Source organism: Zonotrichia leucophrys, chromosome 1A, assembly GCF_028769735.1.
Source record: "Zonotrichia leucophrys gambelii isolate GWCS_2022_RI chromosome 1A, RI_Zleu_2.0, whole genome shotgun sequence".
NCBI classification, from domain to species: Eukaryota; Metazoa; Chordata; class Aves; order Passeriformes; family Passerellidae; genus Zonotrichia; species Zonotrichia leucophrys.
This window is the reverse complement of record NC_088170.1, coordinates 18,021,783-18,037,496: the sequence shown is the minus strand read 5'-3', so window position 1 is coordinate 18,037,496 and position 15,714 is coordinate 18,021,783. Positions and strand designations below refer to the sequence as shown.

General features: G+C 43.9%; 1 protein-coding gene across 1 annotated transcript; it reads left to right on the top strand.

The window, feature by feature from the left end:
* Positions 1-2,748: 2,748 nt before the first annotated feature.
* LOC135442228 (zinc finger protein 664-like) lies at positions 2,749-10,519 on the top strand. The gene is made up of 5 exons (XM_064701800.1): positions 2,749-2,955; positions 3,124-3,196; positions 4,929-5,555; positions 8,268-8,369; positions 8,474-10,519. Exons 2-5 carry the CDS (start codon positions 3,124-3,126, stop codon positions 8,824-8,826), a joined length of 1,155 nt encoding a protein of 384 aa, XP_064557870.1. The 5' UTR covers positions 2,749-2,955; the 3' UTR covers positions 8,827-10,519.
* Positions 10,520-15,714: the final 5,195 nt, after the last annotated feature.

Here is a 15,714-nt window from a genome sequence, read left to right as displayed (position 1 = left end):
ACAGTCTTGAAAGAAATTTATATAAATGATTCTTATTAGCTTCCCAAACTCAAGAATTTTAAATTATAAAATTATAAAATGCCATAGCTATGTGTTCTAACCTACTCATGTATTATAACAAGCTCTTTATTACTTGCACACTATTTTTGCATGAAGACCCACTGCTTTCTTTAGTGAACTTGAGGGACAAATGAGAAAACTCTTCACCATCTTTTTTGCACCTTTATTACCTGGTGGTCTTACAAGCTGTCATGCCACACAGTTCAAGCTCTGCTGAGCCAAGAAAATAATTCATTTCTTAATACATTTTTCCATGACACTCATCACTTCGATGCCTATAGGCAGATTCATTTAGATAGTGGGAATATTATTCTTTCACCAACTTCCAATATGTTGAAATCGGTGAATCCAGGCTTCCATTTTTCCTTGCAGGGAAGAACAGACCTTGCTGGAGTGTGATTTATTAGGATGCTGCATAAAGGTCTTTGACAACCAACAGCATCTAATGCAACAAGCTGATTCACATCTATATCATGGATTCTGAAGGCCAGGGAAAATAATCCTGTTTATTGCAAAATACTGGCTGGTACTGTGGATGGGATACCTCTACCCTCCAAAGCACACAACTGCAGAAAGGGAAAAGTGCAACCTGCTTAATGAGCAGCACCTGAAACTGCCCTAAAACAAGGCCACATCATTGAATCACAGAATATCCCGAGTTGGGAGGGACCCGCAAGGATCATGGAATCCGGCTCTTCCCAAACCAAAATTAATCCTGACAAATAAGGGAAAATGGTCTGAAAACCAGAAGTTAAACTAAAGAATCATCTTTGTTTAGAGCAGCACCAAGGAGTGGCTACTACTGGAAGCACATGGGACTTAAACCTGTGCCTTTAGCTGCAGGATATCACGGTCAAAGAGCTGCTCCATGGCCCTGGTGTGTGTGAGCAGAGAGGTCTGAAAGGAGCAGACATGATCCCACAGGGCAGAAAAGGGCTGGCACAGCAAAGGAGGGCTTCTGAAACTGGGAAATACAGACTGTGAGTCCCTCCACAATCCTTTAAACAACTTCATTAACAACTGCCGTGAGCCAAAAGGACACAGCTGGAAAGCCAGCACTGGCCCAGAGGTCTTGTCTTAGGAGTTTCTTATCTGTTAGCAGTCCCTAGGATCTGTTAATAAACCAGATATTTAATGTTCCCTGAACAAATTTAGAGCACGTCCCCTACGAGAAAACACTAAGAGAATTGGGATTGTTCAGCCTGGAGGAGTGAACCTATGGAGTGACCTAATTGTGATGTTCCCTAAAGGGAGGCTGCAGTAAAGACGTAGAGAGATTCTGGACAAGGACCTGGAGTGACAGGGCAAGAGGGAATGGCTTCACACTGATAGAGAGCAGGTTTAGATTGGATATTGGTAAGAAATTCTTCCCTATAAGGATAGTGAGGTCCTGGCACAGGTTGCAACCACACAAAAGGGAGGGGAAGATTGAAGGGAGAACAGAAAAACAAAACCAAACTGGAACAATGAAATTACATGTCGAAAGAGCTGTAAATCTCAACAGAACTTCTCCCCACCTGTCTTGATTTGAAAAGACAGGTGTCAGCTAAGGAAGGCAGGAGTCTGTCTTGAAATGAAAAATGTAAACCCCCTTCCTCGAATATTTTTGAAATTAAGGGGCTTTTCAGTCAAAGATATGGGAGTAGGAATTACAGTTCTTTATTAGGAAAATAAAAAATGCAGTAATACAAAACAACACTGACAGAGTCAGAATATGTCCTGACACCCTGTTGGTCAGGGTGTTGGTAGCAGTCTGATTAAATGGTGGCTGCAGTCCTCCTAGAGTGACAGGTGTGGTTCTGTTGAAGAAGTGATCCTGTAGAAGAGTGTAGTTTTCCTCTGAAGGCCCAGTGGTGGTGTAGATGGGTCTGGTCTTCCTCTGGGAATCCAGGGCAAAAGAAAGCTGCTCCTCTGGGAATCCAGTGGGAAAATGCTGCCTGTGGTGTTTCAAGTCTCAGATTCTATCCAGGTAGGAATGCTTGGCTCCTCCCACTGGGTGGAGAATCTCACAATGGGATGATGTGATTTTACCAGTAATGCAGTGAGACTGGATGGCCCATTAACAGATGATAACTGCCCCACCTGGAGAGCAACACAACACACACCCCTGGTCACATCTTCTATTGCAACCTAAGACACCCCCATATTTAATAACCTCTCCTCATTTGCATGAGCCAATCACTACACCTTATTCCTAACACTACACAATCAGATTGTACAGAGAGGGTGTGGAGTCTTCCACACTGGGGATGTTCCAGAAGCATCCGGATGCAATCCTGTGTGTTCTGGGATGACACCACTTCAGCAGAGGGGTAGGACGATGACCATTCCGTGACTCACCTTGCCAAGCTGCACCCCCTGCCAGCTCAGCCTTCTGGTGCCCAGCGGGGCCACGGAGCCCCGCGGACGCTCCGTGCGGGGGAACCCAGCAAGCAATCGTGGCCGGAGCGCCGGGTTGGAACTGCGCGGGGCAGCGGAGGAAGAGCTCCCGCCGCATTTCCAGGGGCTTGCGATGCCGAAGGGCGAACCCGAGGAGTGCCCGGTGCTCCCGCGGGCCGAGGGGAGCGGCACTGACCCCCCGGCCGGGTCTCAGCCCCGGGCAGGAGCGCTGGGCTGTGCCGGGAAGAGCCGGCGGCACCGGGGAGCAGCGGGGCCGGGGCGAGGCGAGGGCCCAGCAGAGCAGACCCGGGGCTCGGGAGAGGGCGGAGCGGCGCCGCGGGAGGGGAGAAGCGCCCGCGGGCCGGGATTTAAAGCGTGGCAGGAAACACGATGTGAGGTGAGTGAGAAGGTCTTGTGTGAGGGTTGGTTGGTGCTTTCCAGGGAGACTGAGTTTGGAGGAAGGTGCTCCTTATCACGCTGGTTTCTGGATGAAGCTCACGGCTCACCCAGCTTCAGGTCTTTGTGCAGGGCTGCTCTCGCTGTCCCGGGGGGCTCGGTGGCTCGGGCACGTTTGCGGCTCCTAGGCCGGGCAGTGCCAAAGTGTGCTGTACCAGCGTCTGTCCCTCCCCTTCTGCTCCCATCTGCTGGGAAAGGTTATACGCTCCTTGTCCTCTCCTCTTCTAGATGGAGCCAGCAATGGAGTCCATATTTTCCATTTTCCAGACCCCCGGGAGGAGTGATACTGCAGAATATCCAGGTGAGGTGTAAACTCTTGCTAGTTAAATCCTGCAGGGAAGCATGGTGCCAGTATTCCATCCCCGGGATGCCATGCCAGGCTGAGGCAAGGCTGCAGTGGCATTCTGGGTTTCTTTCTGCTGCAGTTTTCCAGCATCTCCTCTAAAATAGGACAATATAGTTCATTAGGAGTGATGGGCAGCCAGCACACTCCCCTTTTCCAGGGTTTCTTACAGGTGAGGCAGATCTAAGGGAGTTGTGGAGCTGAATACAAAGTGTGTAAGTGCCTAGCTGTGGGTGTATGTGAGAATGGAGGGTTCTGTGGTACCCTGTCACTGTCAGGGACCTGCAAGGCTTTGGGGAACAGTCAGCCTCGTGGTTGTAGCATCAGGAATGAGTGCTCCTTCCAGAGAGAACCTTCTTCATCCCTCTGGGAATAAGCTCTTCTTGGGTGTAATTCCTTGATATAAGAGAAAGAACTCCCTCTCTCAGCAAGTTTGCTTATTTTATTAGTGCTATTAACATGTTGGTGGCCCTGTCCATGTAAACAGCATTTTGCCTCTTCAAGGACACATTATATAAGAACTTTATTCCTTTGTATCATAGAAATTGCCCTGCAGAGTTTTATCTTGAATGTAGAAAGCCTGATTTGGTTTTGTTAGTGGACTAAACAACCTTTTTTTGTGTCAAATGTGTGAGTACTGTTTTAATGCTATATTTAGAGATGCCAATTGCAAAAGCTTCTGCTTGAATCAATAGTAAACACCTGAAGTTGCTTGCAAAAATCAACTTTGACTAACTGTCTATTAGGTGATCCTCATTATTCTGTTAGGGCTGAACAGCTGTACATCTAAGATCTACCCATCTGGAGAAGATACATAGAGCTTGCTGTGGGGTGTATGATGGTGCATATACCCTTGTGAAATAAACAGGTTGCACTCTTTAGGAAAGAAAGGGACATGTTTGAATGTTTGTGGTGCGTTTCTTCAAAATGCAATTTATTTGGCTTGTCATTGCAAGGAAAGTAAATGTTGTGCTAGATTTTGCTATGAAAAGAGATTGTAATAGTTATTGGGAATAATTCCCAGTAGTAATTGGGAATTAGCTGATTTTTTTAATCAATAAAGAGCCCTTTGATTTCTGGTGCATAAATATACAGTATCTTTATAGTACTTAAAACTATTGCTGTGATAGAGAAGAAAACCTGGTGTGCCAGCCTACAAAAGACATAATTTAACTGTTTTCTGGTAAATATGAACTAGCACAAGTGAGAACCTAAATCTCCCTGTTGCTAGTGAAAGTTGCATGGGCTCTTTTGTCCTGAAAGATCCCCACCCAAATGCCCAGCTTTGAAACAGTGTGTTAATGATAATTTAGCAGGCTGGAAAGCTTTTGAGCTAAGTCTGTGGGAACAAATAGCTAAAAGTAGATATTTCAGATGGGTGAGATGCTTCAGCATGTTCCTTTCCTTCCTTCATCTTGGCAGTCTTTGTTTTGCCATTCCCTGAAGGAAAGAAGTACAAGGAAATGGGGAGAGGAAGGAAGAGAAGAGGAACATTTCTTACCTTTCTCTTGTTCCCTTTGCCACTTTTCTCCATCTCCTTGTCTCAGTCTTTAGAATTTCTGTTCCTCTTTGGGAAAAGGGAATCTGGTGTAAGCTGAAGGTAGGCCTGAGAAATTGAGTTATTTTACAAGGAGCAGCCTATCTGCCTCAAGGAAAGAGGAGTATTAAGATGGGTCTCCTACTCCATCAGGGGACTGCGTTTTGGGAGACAATGAGGAGGAGAGAAGCTTCCCTGAAGACCTTAAGCAAGAGGAGCTGCCTCAGGTACGTGAAGCCCAGAGCCCAGAGAGGAGGGCAGCCTGTGATGTTTCTCCTCATGAGCAAAGAGACTCTAGGAAGCTCACCCTTGATGCTGATGGCGAGACACTGCACTGTGAAGAGAAACCCTTCAAGTGTCCAGAATGTGGGAAGGGCTTCAAGGGAAACTGCAGGCTCCTGACCCACTTGCAAATCCACACAAGAGAGAAGGTGTTTGTGTGTGCAGAATGTGGGAAGAGCTTTGGCAGGAAGGCCAACCTGGTGGTTCACCAGAGAGTCCATACAGGGGAGAGGCCTTTCAAGTGCAAGGAATGTGAGAAAACGTTCAGCCGTGCCTCGAGTCTCCTTGCTCACCACAAAACCCATCTGAAAAAGAAAATATTTTCCTGCACTATGTGCAGAAAGAACTTCAGTGGGAACACAGCTCTGCTGCAGCATCAAAGAGTCCACACAGAGGAGAAGCCCTGTAGGCATTCAGAGCACGGAAATAGCTTCAGTGTGAGCTCAAACTTCATCAGATACCAACATCTGAGAGACAGACCCAGTGAACACACAGCAGGTAAATGAATTGTCTTTATTTCAAGTTACACAACATTTCAGAGGATACATAAAATATTCTGCTCTGTTTGTTCCTAAACAGTTTTCCCTCTTTGCTCTGAATATGAGTGCTGGGGGTTTGTTGATTTGGTTTTGTTACTTTTTTTCCCCCATTTCTAATATTTATCTCTGCCATCTGAGGAAGTTACTTGAAAAAGCTGAAGTTGAAATTTAGGTGTTACCACAAAGATTGCCTGGCACCTTAGACTCCCCAAAGCTCTCAGATCCCACTAATAATAAAGATCTCACTAACTCCAGCTTCATAATGTTGCCTGATGTCTTACCATAGATCTTCCGAAGATCTAAGCTCAGCCACCAAAATGCTAAGCTTAGGGAGATGTAAGGAATTTTGACTTGCAAAAGGCTGTAAGCAGTGCCTTGGTCATCTCTAGCAGCCAAATTTTGTTATATGTGGATATTGAAACCTAGTTTCTTGTTGTCTGCAGTGGGAAGCCTCTGGAATATTCTTAGCACATCACAGGCTGACAGACAGTGGATTGTTTCAAGTAGGGAGTTTTCTGGATTTTTCAATATTTTGTGTTCTAGTAGTGACCTTAAACTCAGGGATAAAAAAACTGCAGTTGTGGGGTGTTTTTTCCTGTTGTTGTACGTTTATTTGTGAAGTCCCTTTATCCTTGGTCAAAAAAATTTTAAGTTTTCATCTTGCGTCTTGCCTAGACACCCACAGAATTGTCGTGGGTGTTTGCATGAGAAGCAGGTGTGTTGTGTGTGAGGTTTTTCTTCGGTTTTTGTTGTTGGTTTCTTTGGAGTTGTTTTATTTGTTTTGTTTGTTTGTTTCTTTAAAAAAAAATCAACCCTGAGCCTTTCACCTTAACAATGGGAATAATGATGAAGTTATGTCATGGTTTGATGCTGGCGCAGTGCCAGTGCCCCCATGAAAATATATTCTCCCTGGTGTCTGCTGTGAGATGTGACCAGGAATAGAGCAAAGCAGGCTCCAACTTAGGAATAAAGAAGAAAAAACTTCATTAACCTACAATTATATATAGAAAGAAACACACACAGAACTCAGAATGAAAACCTTCCAAACACATTCCTTCTTCCCCCACAAAATTTCCAATACATCCACCCCTCAGATCATCAATTCTCAGTCCATCACAAGCCTTTAGATAATCAATTCTCAGTTCATCAAGGAGAGAGGAGTTCCTCTTGTGCCATAGGCTTCCCCTGGAAACACAGTTGAGACCTCTTGTGTTTCCATATCACACATGGCACTGCCCAGAGATCATTTGCCATCATGACATCTTCCTTCCAGGCCCAGTGCTCTCACCACTGTGCATGGACCAGAGCTGCTTCTAGGGTTCCCCTTTTAAGGATGCTTTGCCCAGTTCCAAAACAAGCACAGTCTCTCACTTTTGGGACACCTGTCCCCCCCAAATTCACCCCCTGGGGCCGAGGGGTCTCGAGAACAGAGATCTTCTTCTCCTTCCCTAAAGACAGAGGGCACCAGCACCCTCCTCACCCATCGCCTCTGTTCACGCACTCCTTCACATCACATCACTGCACTCTCTTGGCTCTAAGCCATTGCCTCCCCCTAAGTGCAGTCTCTGTGTCACAGGAAAAATGGTTCTGTCCATGGCCATACAAGAAAAGTCCAGCCAAAGTCCACTCCATCATCCCTCCCACCTAAGATTCTTCTCAACTTCTCTCGTGGCTCATTTCCTCTTATCTCATCTCAATCTCTCTTCTCATTCAACTCCAGGAGGATCCTCATGTGTAAGGTTTCCGTCATCCAAGAAAAGGGTTAAAAATCTCAGGCTCTGCCTGTCCAGAGCTCCCACACTGCCTGCTGGGCACCTTCTTCCTTGGCCGGCCCTGCTATCAACTTTCAAGGTGGCACAGGCACCGTCTCTCTCTCCCTCTCTCTCTCTCCCCCTCCCTACCCTCACCCAGCCCATGGCTTCCCCTCCCTGCAGCTGGGCAGGGGAGCTCTGACCTCTTTCACCAAGGGAACCCAAGAGAGCCAAGAGAGCTTCCCCCTGAGACTTTTCTGCTTTTAACCCCCTGTGTTCTCAGAGGCGTATCCATGTCCTCAGTGGCCACACCAGGTGCCAGTATTCCAATCTGAGCACCTATTGGTTTGACCACAACATCTCAAAAAAACTCACTTCCTTCTCGAACCAGGACAAGTTATAATCAGGTTTGTGCTAGAATGGCAAAACTGAATTCTTAACGTAGGGTTTGAGGCCTCTCAGTCCATAGATACAGAGGAGTGGCCTAAGAAACCTAGGCATGGAACCTTACACTCCTAAACCTTGGTTTTTCTTCAGATGAGTTTATAATATATTCTTGAAGAAAAGTTTCATTTTTGCCCTTTCAGTTGGACACTGAGTAGTATCAGATTTGTCTAACACTGTATCTGCTTCTAAAGAAAGCATGCAAATACAAACATATTTTTTTACTAAATCTCAATTTCCCCTTTCCTTAGCAGATCCCTTGCTTCAGCTTGGCTTCCTCCTTCCCCTGTGCCCCCACCTCAAAAAAAAAAAAACAATCAAACAACCCTGTATCTACCTAATCTTTGGTTTTGGACCACCTGTGACTTGAATGAAATTTGAATTTTAAAATGTGAATGAGAGGAAGGGTTGTTGCTGAGCTGCCATGTTTGGAATGCAGACCTTGCAACTTTTGACTTGCAGTATCTTCCTTTTAGATGCAAATCAATCTGAATTTACATCTCTGCATCAGAAAGAAGAGCATAGATGCGATGCAGAGGAAGGGGAGATGGATCACTGGAATCTTGTTTCTCAAGAGTGTAAGTAGAAAAACATTTCTGAACTGCCTGTGTTTTTACATAGCAGTAACATTAGTAGCATAACATTAGTAACATAGCATTGACATTCCTTTCTCTTTGTACAGTGAAGAAAATGAGGGAAAACATGGATATGCTTCTCCTGAATCAGCGAAGTCAGCTGCAGGTGCTTCAGGAAATTCAGAAGCAACTGAATATACTGCTACCAGGCAACGCTCTCCTGAATTCCAATGTTTATAGCTTAGGACTCCTGCTAGGACAGCAGGCAGCTGCTGCAGCATCCATTTCTTGCCCTCTTCTTAATCCCAGCAGTCTCCTCTCCTGTGAAGGTGCCAGTGCCTTGTCCTTTTTATCTGTCTCTGGAGCTCTGCCTTCACCTCAGCTCCCAGCTCAAAACCCTGTGGCTTCTGCAGCTTGCTCAGCAATGTGCTGTGAACGTGTCCAGTGTAAACATCTGTGACTCTTCTCAACCGTTCTGTCACTCGGGGCAGGTGACCTCTGGGTTGTGGTGTTGCAGTTGTTGTACCTGTGAAGATACTGATTGTACACTCAGATGCATCAACAAGCAGCAGTTGATCAAATCCCTGCCCTGGAGCCTGCAGGGATTTTGGCCAGGAATGACCTTTGTTGTGGCAGCTCAAGAGATTCTTATCACTGGGATGCACTGAAGTGCAACATTCGTATACAAGATAATTCATTAAACTTGAGTGTATTTTTTACCTGGTATGTCTTTCAGCATGTACCTGGGCAATTGTACCTCTCCTAATGAGTTGAAACTATCTAATGATAAAGTCCTCAGGGATGATATAAGTATCTCCTGTTAAGTATGATTTATATAGAGGGAAGCAAGATGCTTATGTGAAGATGTTCAGTTTAACAGCACCCCTGTTCCCGACATCTGTTTGCAAAAGCTTCCTACCTTTAGGAAGTCTTTATATTAGGTGTCCTTGACTTAGCTGATTTTCAGGCCAGCACTACTGCTCAAAATAGAAAAAAGTACTTTCTGCTTTTTGTGTAAAACAAACAACCCCCCCACCATCACCCAAAAAAGCTCTTAACTGTAAACACAAACCAAAAAGCCCTGAACAAAATACCATCTTTCAGGTCTACCTTTCTTACCAAGAGTTCATGAGGAGAAGCCAAATTGGTTTATTGGTTTAACTTGTTCGTTAGTTCAAAAGTAAACTCAGTTGAGCCAGGGTTTACTTTGTCATATTGTATTTGGATTTTTATGTGGTTTTGGCTGTTATGTATTAATTAGTGTAGGAGTGGGGTAAATAATGAAGACTGAGAGGCTTAGGTGCATCATCCTGTGAAAACAGCAGAGGAAACAATTCTTTTTCTTTTCTTTTTTTTTTCCCCTGTAGGACTCTGACATTGGGTCTGTCAGGGCTGGAAAGTGCAGAGTTTTAAGACATGTTCACCTGGTCTATCTTGTTTCATCAGTGACAGACTTGGGGCAGTCTCAGAACCTTTAAGCTTCAAAAGTGTAAAAAAAAAGCTCCTTTACCCTTGAACTGGGATAAAAAACTTTGAGCTTGTACCTTTGCCAGAAAGTCTTATCTCTTGAACTGATGCTGTGTTTGTGCATGATTGGTTTTGTGGTTTGTAGTTTTATTTTTTATATTACCTTATTAAAAGGATGCACTCCTAGTAATTAATAAAATAAGGTTTAGATTTTAGGAATGGGAAACACTAGTTCTCTTAACAAGTTGTCTTCTTGTTGGCAGAATGTCACATTCTGTCCCAAAGCTAAAACTGTGCGGCCAGGTCTGTCACTTCTGCTGTGTGACTACAGACTGTGAAATTCACACACTTGTTTCTACTGTGTGGGATTCTGGATTAGTCTTAATTCATCAAGATATTAATTTAAACCAAATGAAGAGGTCTTAAAGGACATCCCTTCAATGTGATCTTGTTTTGGTATCTTTGAGCTGTAATTTCCATCAGTTGAACATTTCAGTATCCTGGAAACTCAGGAGTACTGTTCATAACTTTTTTTGATGTTTAGTGTCATTCTGCATAAAGAAGAATTCCCTCATGAAATCTGTGGTTGAAGTTTATATTTCAGTTGGGTTTATGGTGTTCATTATTTAAATGTTCCACTCCTGTTAGAAATGAATCTTTGGTGAATTTTTGTCCTTCCTAAAATACTACATAGATGTGACCCCTGGGAATCTAAGGGCAGCCAGAGCTGTTGGTCCTGGCAGCTTTTGTCTGGGTTTTCCCTTTCTCTGCTCATCACAAATCTGGAGATGTCCTGGCTCCATTTCCTTCTCTTTGAAGAATAATAATAATAATAATAATAATAATAATAATAATGATAACAACAATGGATTGGTACAAGTATAAGAAATAATGATCTGAAAATACAGGAAATTGAAGGTAGTTTTTTGAGAAGCAGCTGGAATTCCAGATCTGTAAAACTGGCACTAATTTGCCCAATTTTGCTTTTAACCTGTCAGTCTTCAGAAGCATTTTCTTCTCATCAGAGAAAAATAAAATAACTCATGAAGTTGTTACTAAGCTGGTAGCAGGAGAGAATTTTGAAAAAGTTTGCAGATTAAAGTGCATCTGAAGAAATTATGCACTCAGGCAGGTAATTGAGGTGTTTCTGTTGTGAGTGGAAGTTTCTGAAGCTGTTAGCTGTGTGGAGGTCAACAGCTAGAATAATTTTAAAAAGAACTAACATATAATCCCATATTACACCTTAATCACACTATTATGGCAAGATAACTCTGGAAAAAGAGACAGCCAGTGTGAAATATTAATCCTGGATGACATTTAGGAGGTCATAACGTGGATCCATAAATTTAAAGATTGATGTGGCTGGTGGCCCAGCAGTCCTTAAAGGTTTTTAGCCTTGTTAATCTGGATTGGATCCTGATTTCTTAATCCTGTAAAATAAGGATAATGTAAACTTCAGCTAAGTTACATTGTGGTTTTTGTGATGTGGTTGCATATAAGACATTAATTAATTAGATTCTAAAAGTTACAAAGGTCTTCAGTGCAGAATTTTTAGGGCTGAAAGTGATCATTTATTAGTGATGATGGGGAAGACACCTCCACTCTGCATCAGTTTTGGGATTTTCTGGTACTCTACTGGGAAAAACCACAAGTTTTGCCTGAATCCACAGCTGTTGAAAGGAGTTAGGTTCTCAACACACGCAAAAGTGATCATTCAAACAGAAATGAGATTAAATGTTGAGGTCCAAAGCAATTATTCACCTATATTTTTTCTTCATGAAGGAGGAAAGGAAGGGAAAAAATAGAAAAGTAGAAAATGCCAAAGATAAATAAGCATGTTATCATGCACTTAACTAGGCTAATGCAAATATTTAAAAATACAACTCCAGTGACAATTGCAATTCCAACTCGTGCTAACCATTTTCTCTGGCCTGTAAGCCCTAAAGGCTTTAGCAGGGTAGTAACCCATGATCCAGGTTCTGATCTATTAAACCAGGCTCTTGGTTGCATAGACTGAAATAATTCTCCAGCTTGATCACTTAGTTCATCTTAGCTCATGCCTCCTCTATGGAGGATAATGTACTATGGATGGTAATGCAACACGCAGTTCCAGATAAACTCAGCATATTCCCAGCTATATTCCCTTTTCAGTTCCCTTTTCCTAATTTCATAAAATTCAGTATCTGTATATGGGGTACCTTTTGTGGTAATTTGAGATGCTTCATCTTTCAAATCCTCAGTCAGTTTTAATAAACAGGTCCTTGTGTAACAAGCACTTTGTCAAGTTAGTTGTGTAGGGATTCCAACTCAGAGAGTGGATACTGTTTCTTTAGGCAACCTTGGTTCTAATTCATCATATTCTTCTCTTGTTAATCTCTCTGAAAAATTGAGCCGAATTGTAAAAGTTGAAACACCAGCAAGGGAAGGAGCTGCACATTTGGCCTTCACTTACACAGAGCTTAAACAGAGAACAGAGGCGTGGCTGTGTTGCAGCTTGTCTTCCTTGATGAGGATCCTATGGCAGGATCTAGATGATCTTCCAACCCTGGCCAAAGTGGTTGCTTTTACATCTCAGTAGAGCTATCGGGAATGTGCCCAAGATCTCAATGGCATGGTCAGCAGAAGATAACAAATTCATCAGCTTGAATATTATATACGGTTCTTCCTTTCCTTAACAAGCAGGAGTTATGGCCAAACTTCTTCCTCTCAAATTCAGCAGTTCAGTCTAATTTTAGCAGCAATATGTGAAAAACCCAGCAGATGGGGATCTACAACTGTATTTTATTTATACAACAGCAGCTTCTTAGGGACCTTGAACTGGGCAGAGGCAGCTGCAGTGCAATGGTCTTTCCTATCACAAACAGTTTCTTCAGCCTAGAGCAGCATTAATGCAATTCCCTCAAATGGGAAGCACTTTTATAGAGAATAAACTCTAGCATGATTTATTGCATGGTTTTGCCTTTTTGTCATTGAATATGGCCCAAATTTCAGCTTTCCAAAATCTCCAGGACAAAAGAGAGCCCACCATATTCCCAAGGAAATGAAGGAATTGCATAAAGCATGGTTACACATAGTATAGCTATTGGAATGAATGCTTCCTGGAAACACATGAAAAATCAGGATGAACAAACAATTAGAAAAGCATTAAAGGGGTCTAAGATTGGGATTAAATCTTAATTTACCATGTTTATTTTTACTCCATGCATTTTGATTTGGGTAGTACATTGTAGATGCATTTTGCACTTTGGCAGGCTCCCTGGTTTTGAGGATTTTCTTGTTTTTCAAGGAAGGATAATGAAGTGACTTTTTCAGAGGCAGAGGATTTAATTTTCTGTGATGGTAGACTACACTTACAGGAATGGAGAATCTATCATGGGAAGCACAGACTCAGGAAAAGACTTCAAAAGCCATGGTGAGTACCAGCACAACAAAACCTCCAGTGGTACTGCTGGGATGCCCACAGGAGCAAAAACCAGGGAACCCTGCACAAACCCAAAGAACCTCAAAATATTCACCCTGCATTTGTCATCCAGGAAAATTTGTACAGTAGTCACAGCTTAGCTGCTGGGTTTGAAGAAAGAACTAAACCCAAGAAGTTCCTTGGCATGTATGAAAGCGAGAAATCAAGCTATCATAGGCATCCTCTGTGCCCACCCTCCCTCTGAAAGCCCCATGTTAGTTAATGTGCTGGTACCCCCCCAAATTCTATTGAAACCTTAATAAATACTGTGGATATTTTGCATCATACAGCAGACACAGGAATTAAATCCACACACAGATGCTTTAAATCAATAACACTTAATTAGTTACTTCAAACAAAGTCAAAAATAGCCCTTCCCCAACAAGTCTAGTCAATAAATTTTGATTTAGCAGAAATTGAATAAGAAAAGCAGATAGAAGATAACTTGGATTTAGAGACTAATTATACTGGAAAGCAGAGATTTACCATTTTAAATGGAAGCCATTTAAATGTTGTCAGAGGAAAGAAAGAGTAACAATTTCATCTTTAGTCCATGTAGAAAAAAAATGGTTCCATTGCAAAACAGGTTGAAAGGATGGATTTTATATACTCCAAATCTGCCACCAACTGGGTACTCAAGGAAACTGCATTGCACTCAAATGCAGGCAGACATCCATCGCAGTCTTGCCAGGGCTGGCTGGCAGAATAAAACCCAATGAAGCGATGGGATAAGTGCAAAATGCCCCACCTGAAAAGCCAGAGGGTTCTTAAAACATTGGCAAATTCTGAAAAGACAGGTAAGATTTACCCTGTGCTATACCTGAAGGGAGCCTACATGAAAGGTGGAAACTATTTATATTGAAAGACTCCAGTAAAGTCTCTCCAGGGCCTTCTCTTTTTTCTGGAGGTGGAACGAAGAATTGTGATGGCCCAATCAGAGACAATTGTGATATAAAGAGATGCCAGGGAGTGTCAGGTGAGACAGCAGAAAAATGTGGCAGTGCAAAGGAGCTTCTGAAGGCTGCCTACCAGAAGAGGGGCTGCAGGACAGCCCTGTACTGGGCACTGGTGAAATCACACCTCAAATCCTGTCTCCAGTCCTGAGCCCTTCACTGTGAGATGGACATTGAGGGGCTGGAGCATGTCCGGGGAAGGGAACCGAGATGGGGAAGGGTCTGGAGCACAAATCTGATGAGGAGTGGCTGAGGGAGCTGGGGAAGCTCAGCCTGGAGAAAAGGAGGCTCAGAGGGGCCTTCTGGCTCTGCTCAGGCTCTAACAGGAGGGAGCAGCTGAGTGGAGGTTGGGCCCTGCTCCCAGGTAACAAAGGACAAAACTAGAGGAAATGGCCTCAAGCTGCACCAAGGGAGGTTCAGGTTGGACATCAGGGAGGATTTCTTCACTGAAAGGGTGATGAGGCACTAGAACAGGCTGCCCAGGGAGGAGGTGAAGTCAACTGGAGCTTTAAGGAAAGCCTGGTCTCCAGCAAGATGGGCTGGGGAGCTCTGTGGGCACTTTCTCATGAGGGCAGCTTCTCTTCCAAGCTGTGACGGGAATATGTCCCTTCTGCAGGAGACTTGGTCCCAGAAAGGATTCAGAGGAACAGGGATGCTGCAGGGCAGCAGCAAGCCAAGGGGTGAGACCTGCTTGAGTGACAGCTCTGCCCTCACCCACTGGGGAAGAAGCCTTTTAGATGCTGCCACTGCAGGAAGGGCTTCAGTCACAACTTCTCCTTATGTCACACCAGAGGGGCAAGGGTGCTGGCAGCATCCCTGGGTGTGGTCTGGGTGTGAGCCAAGGTGCAGCTCCTGGTCCAGGTCTAAGGTACAAGGTGGGGGTACAAGCGTGTGACCACACCAGATTGCCTGGATTCCAGACAGCTGGGCATGGTGATGGCCTTACCTCACACTGTGCTTTTCAGTCCCAACACACCCCCAGCATGGACTGGAATTGTGCAGGGGGTTCCAGGGGATAGTTCTGCATCCCAAAGCCCTGCCATCCTCTTTCCCTGGTACCAGAATCAGATGCCATTTGCCACATGGCCAAGGTGCAGATGTTTTCTCAAGCTTCCTTGTGATAGGTGTCTGCCCCTTCACATCAACCCTCAGGGCATTTATTTTCCTTTCCCCCTATTTTGTGAAGCACTGTGTATACTTAGCAATGCTCTATAAATTAAAAGGATTGACATGGATTTATTTCTAAGATCTATATTAATTTATTTTGAACTATGCCAGATGGAAGTGGCCTTACGGTTCACAGCTGTTCCCTAGCAGCTAGGATGGGATTGCTCACCAGTCTAAGGACATAACTGGAGTTCCTTTCCACAGCCACTGTTAGTTTTGCCTCTTCAGTGTCACTTGGCTGAAATAATTGATTTCCCCTGGCCTGTTTGCGCTTTATTTTCTGTGGCTATGTAGCTTGAGA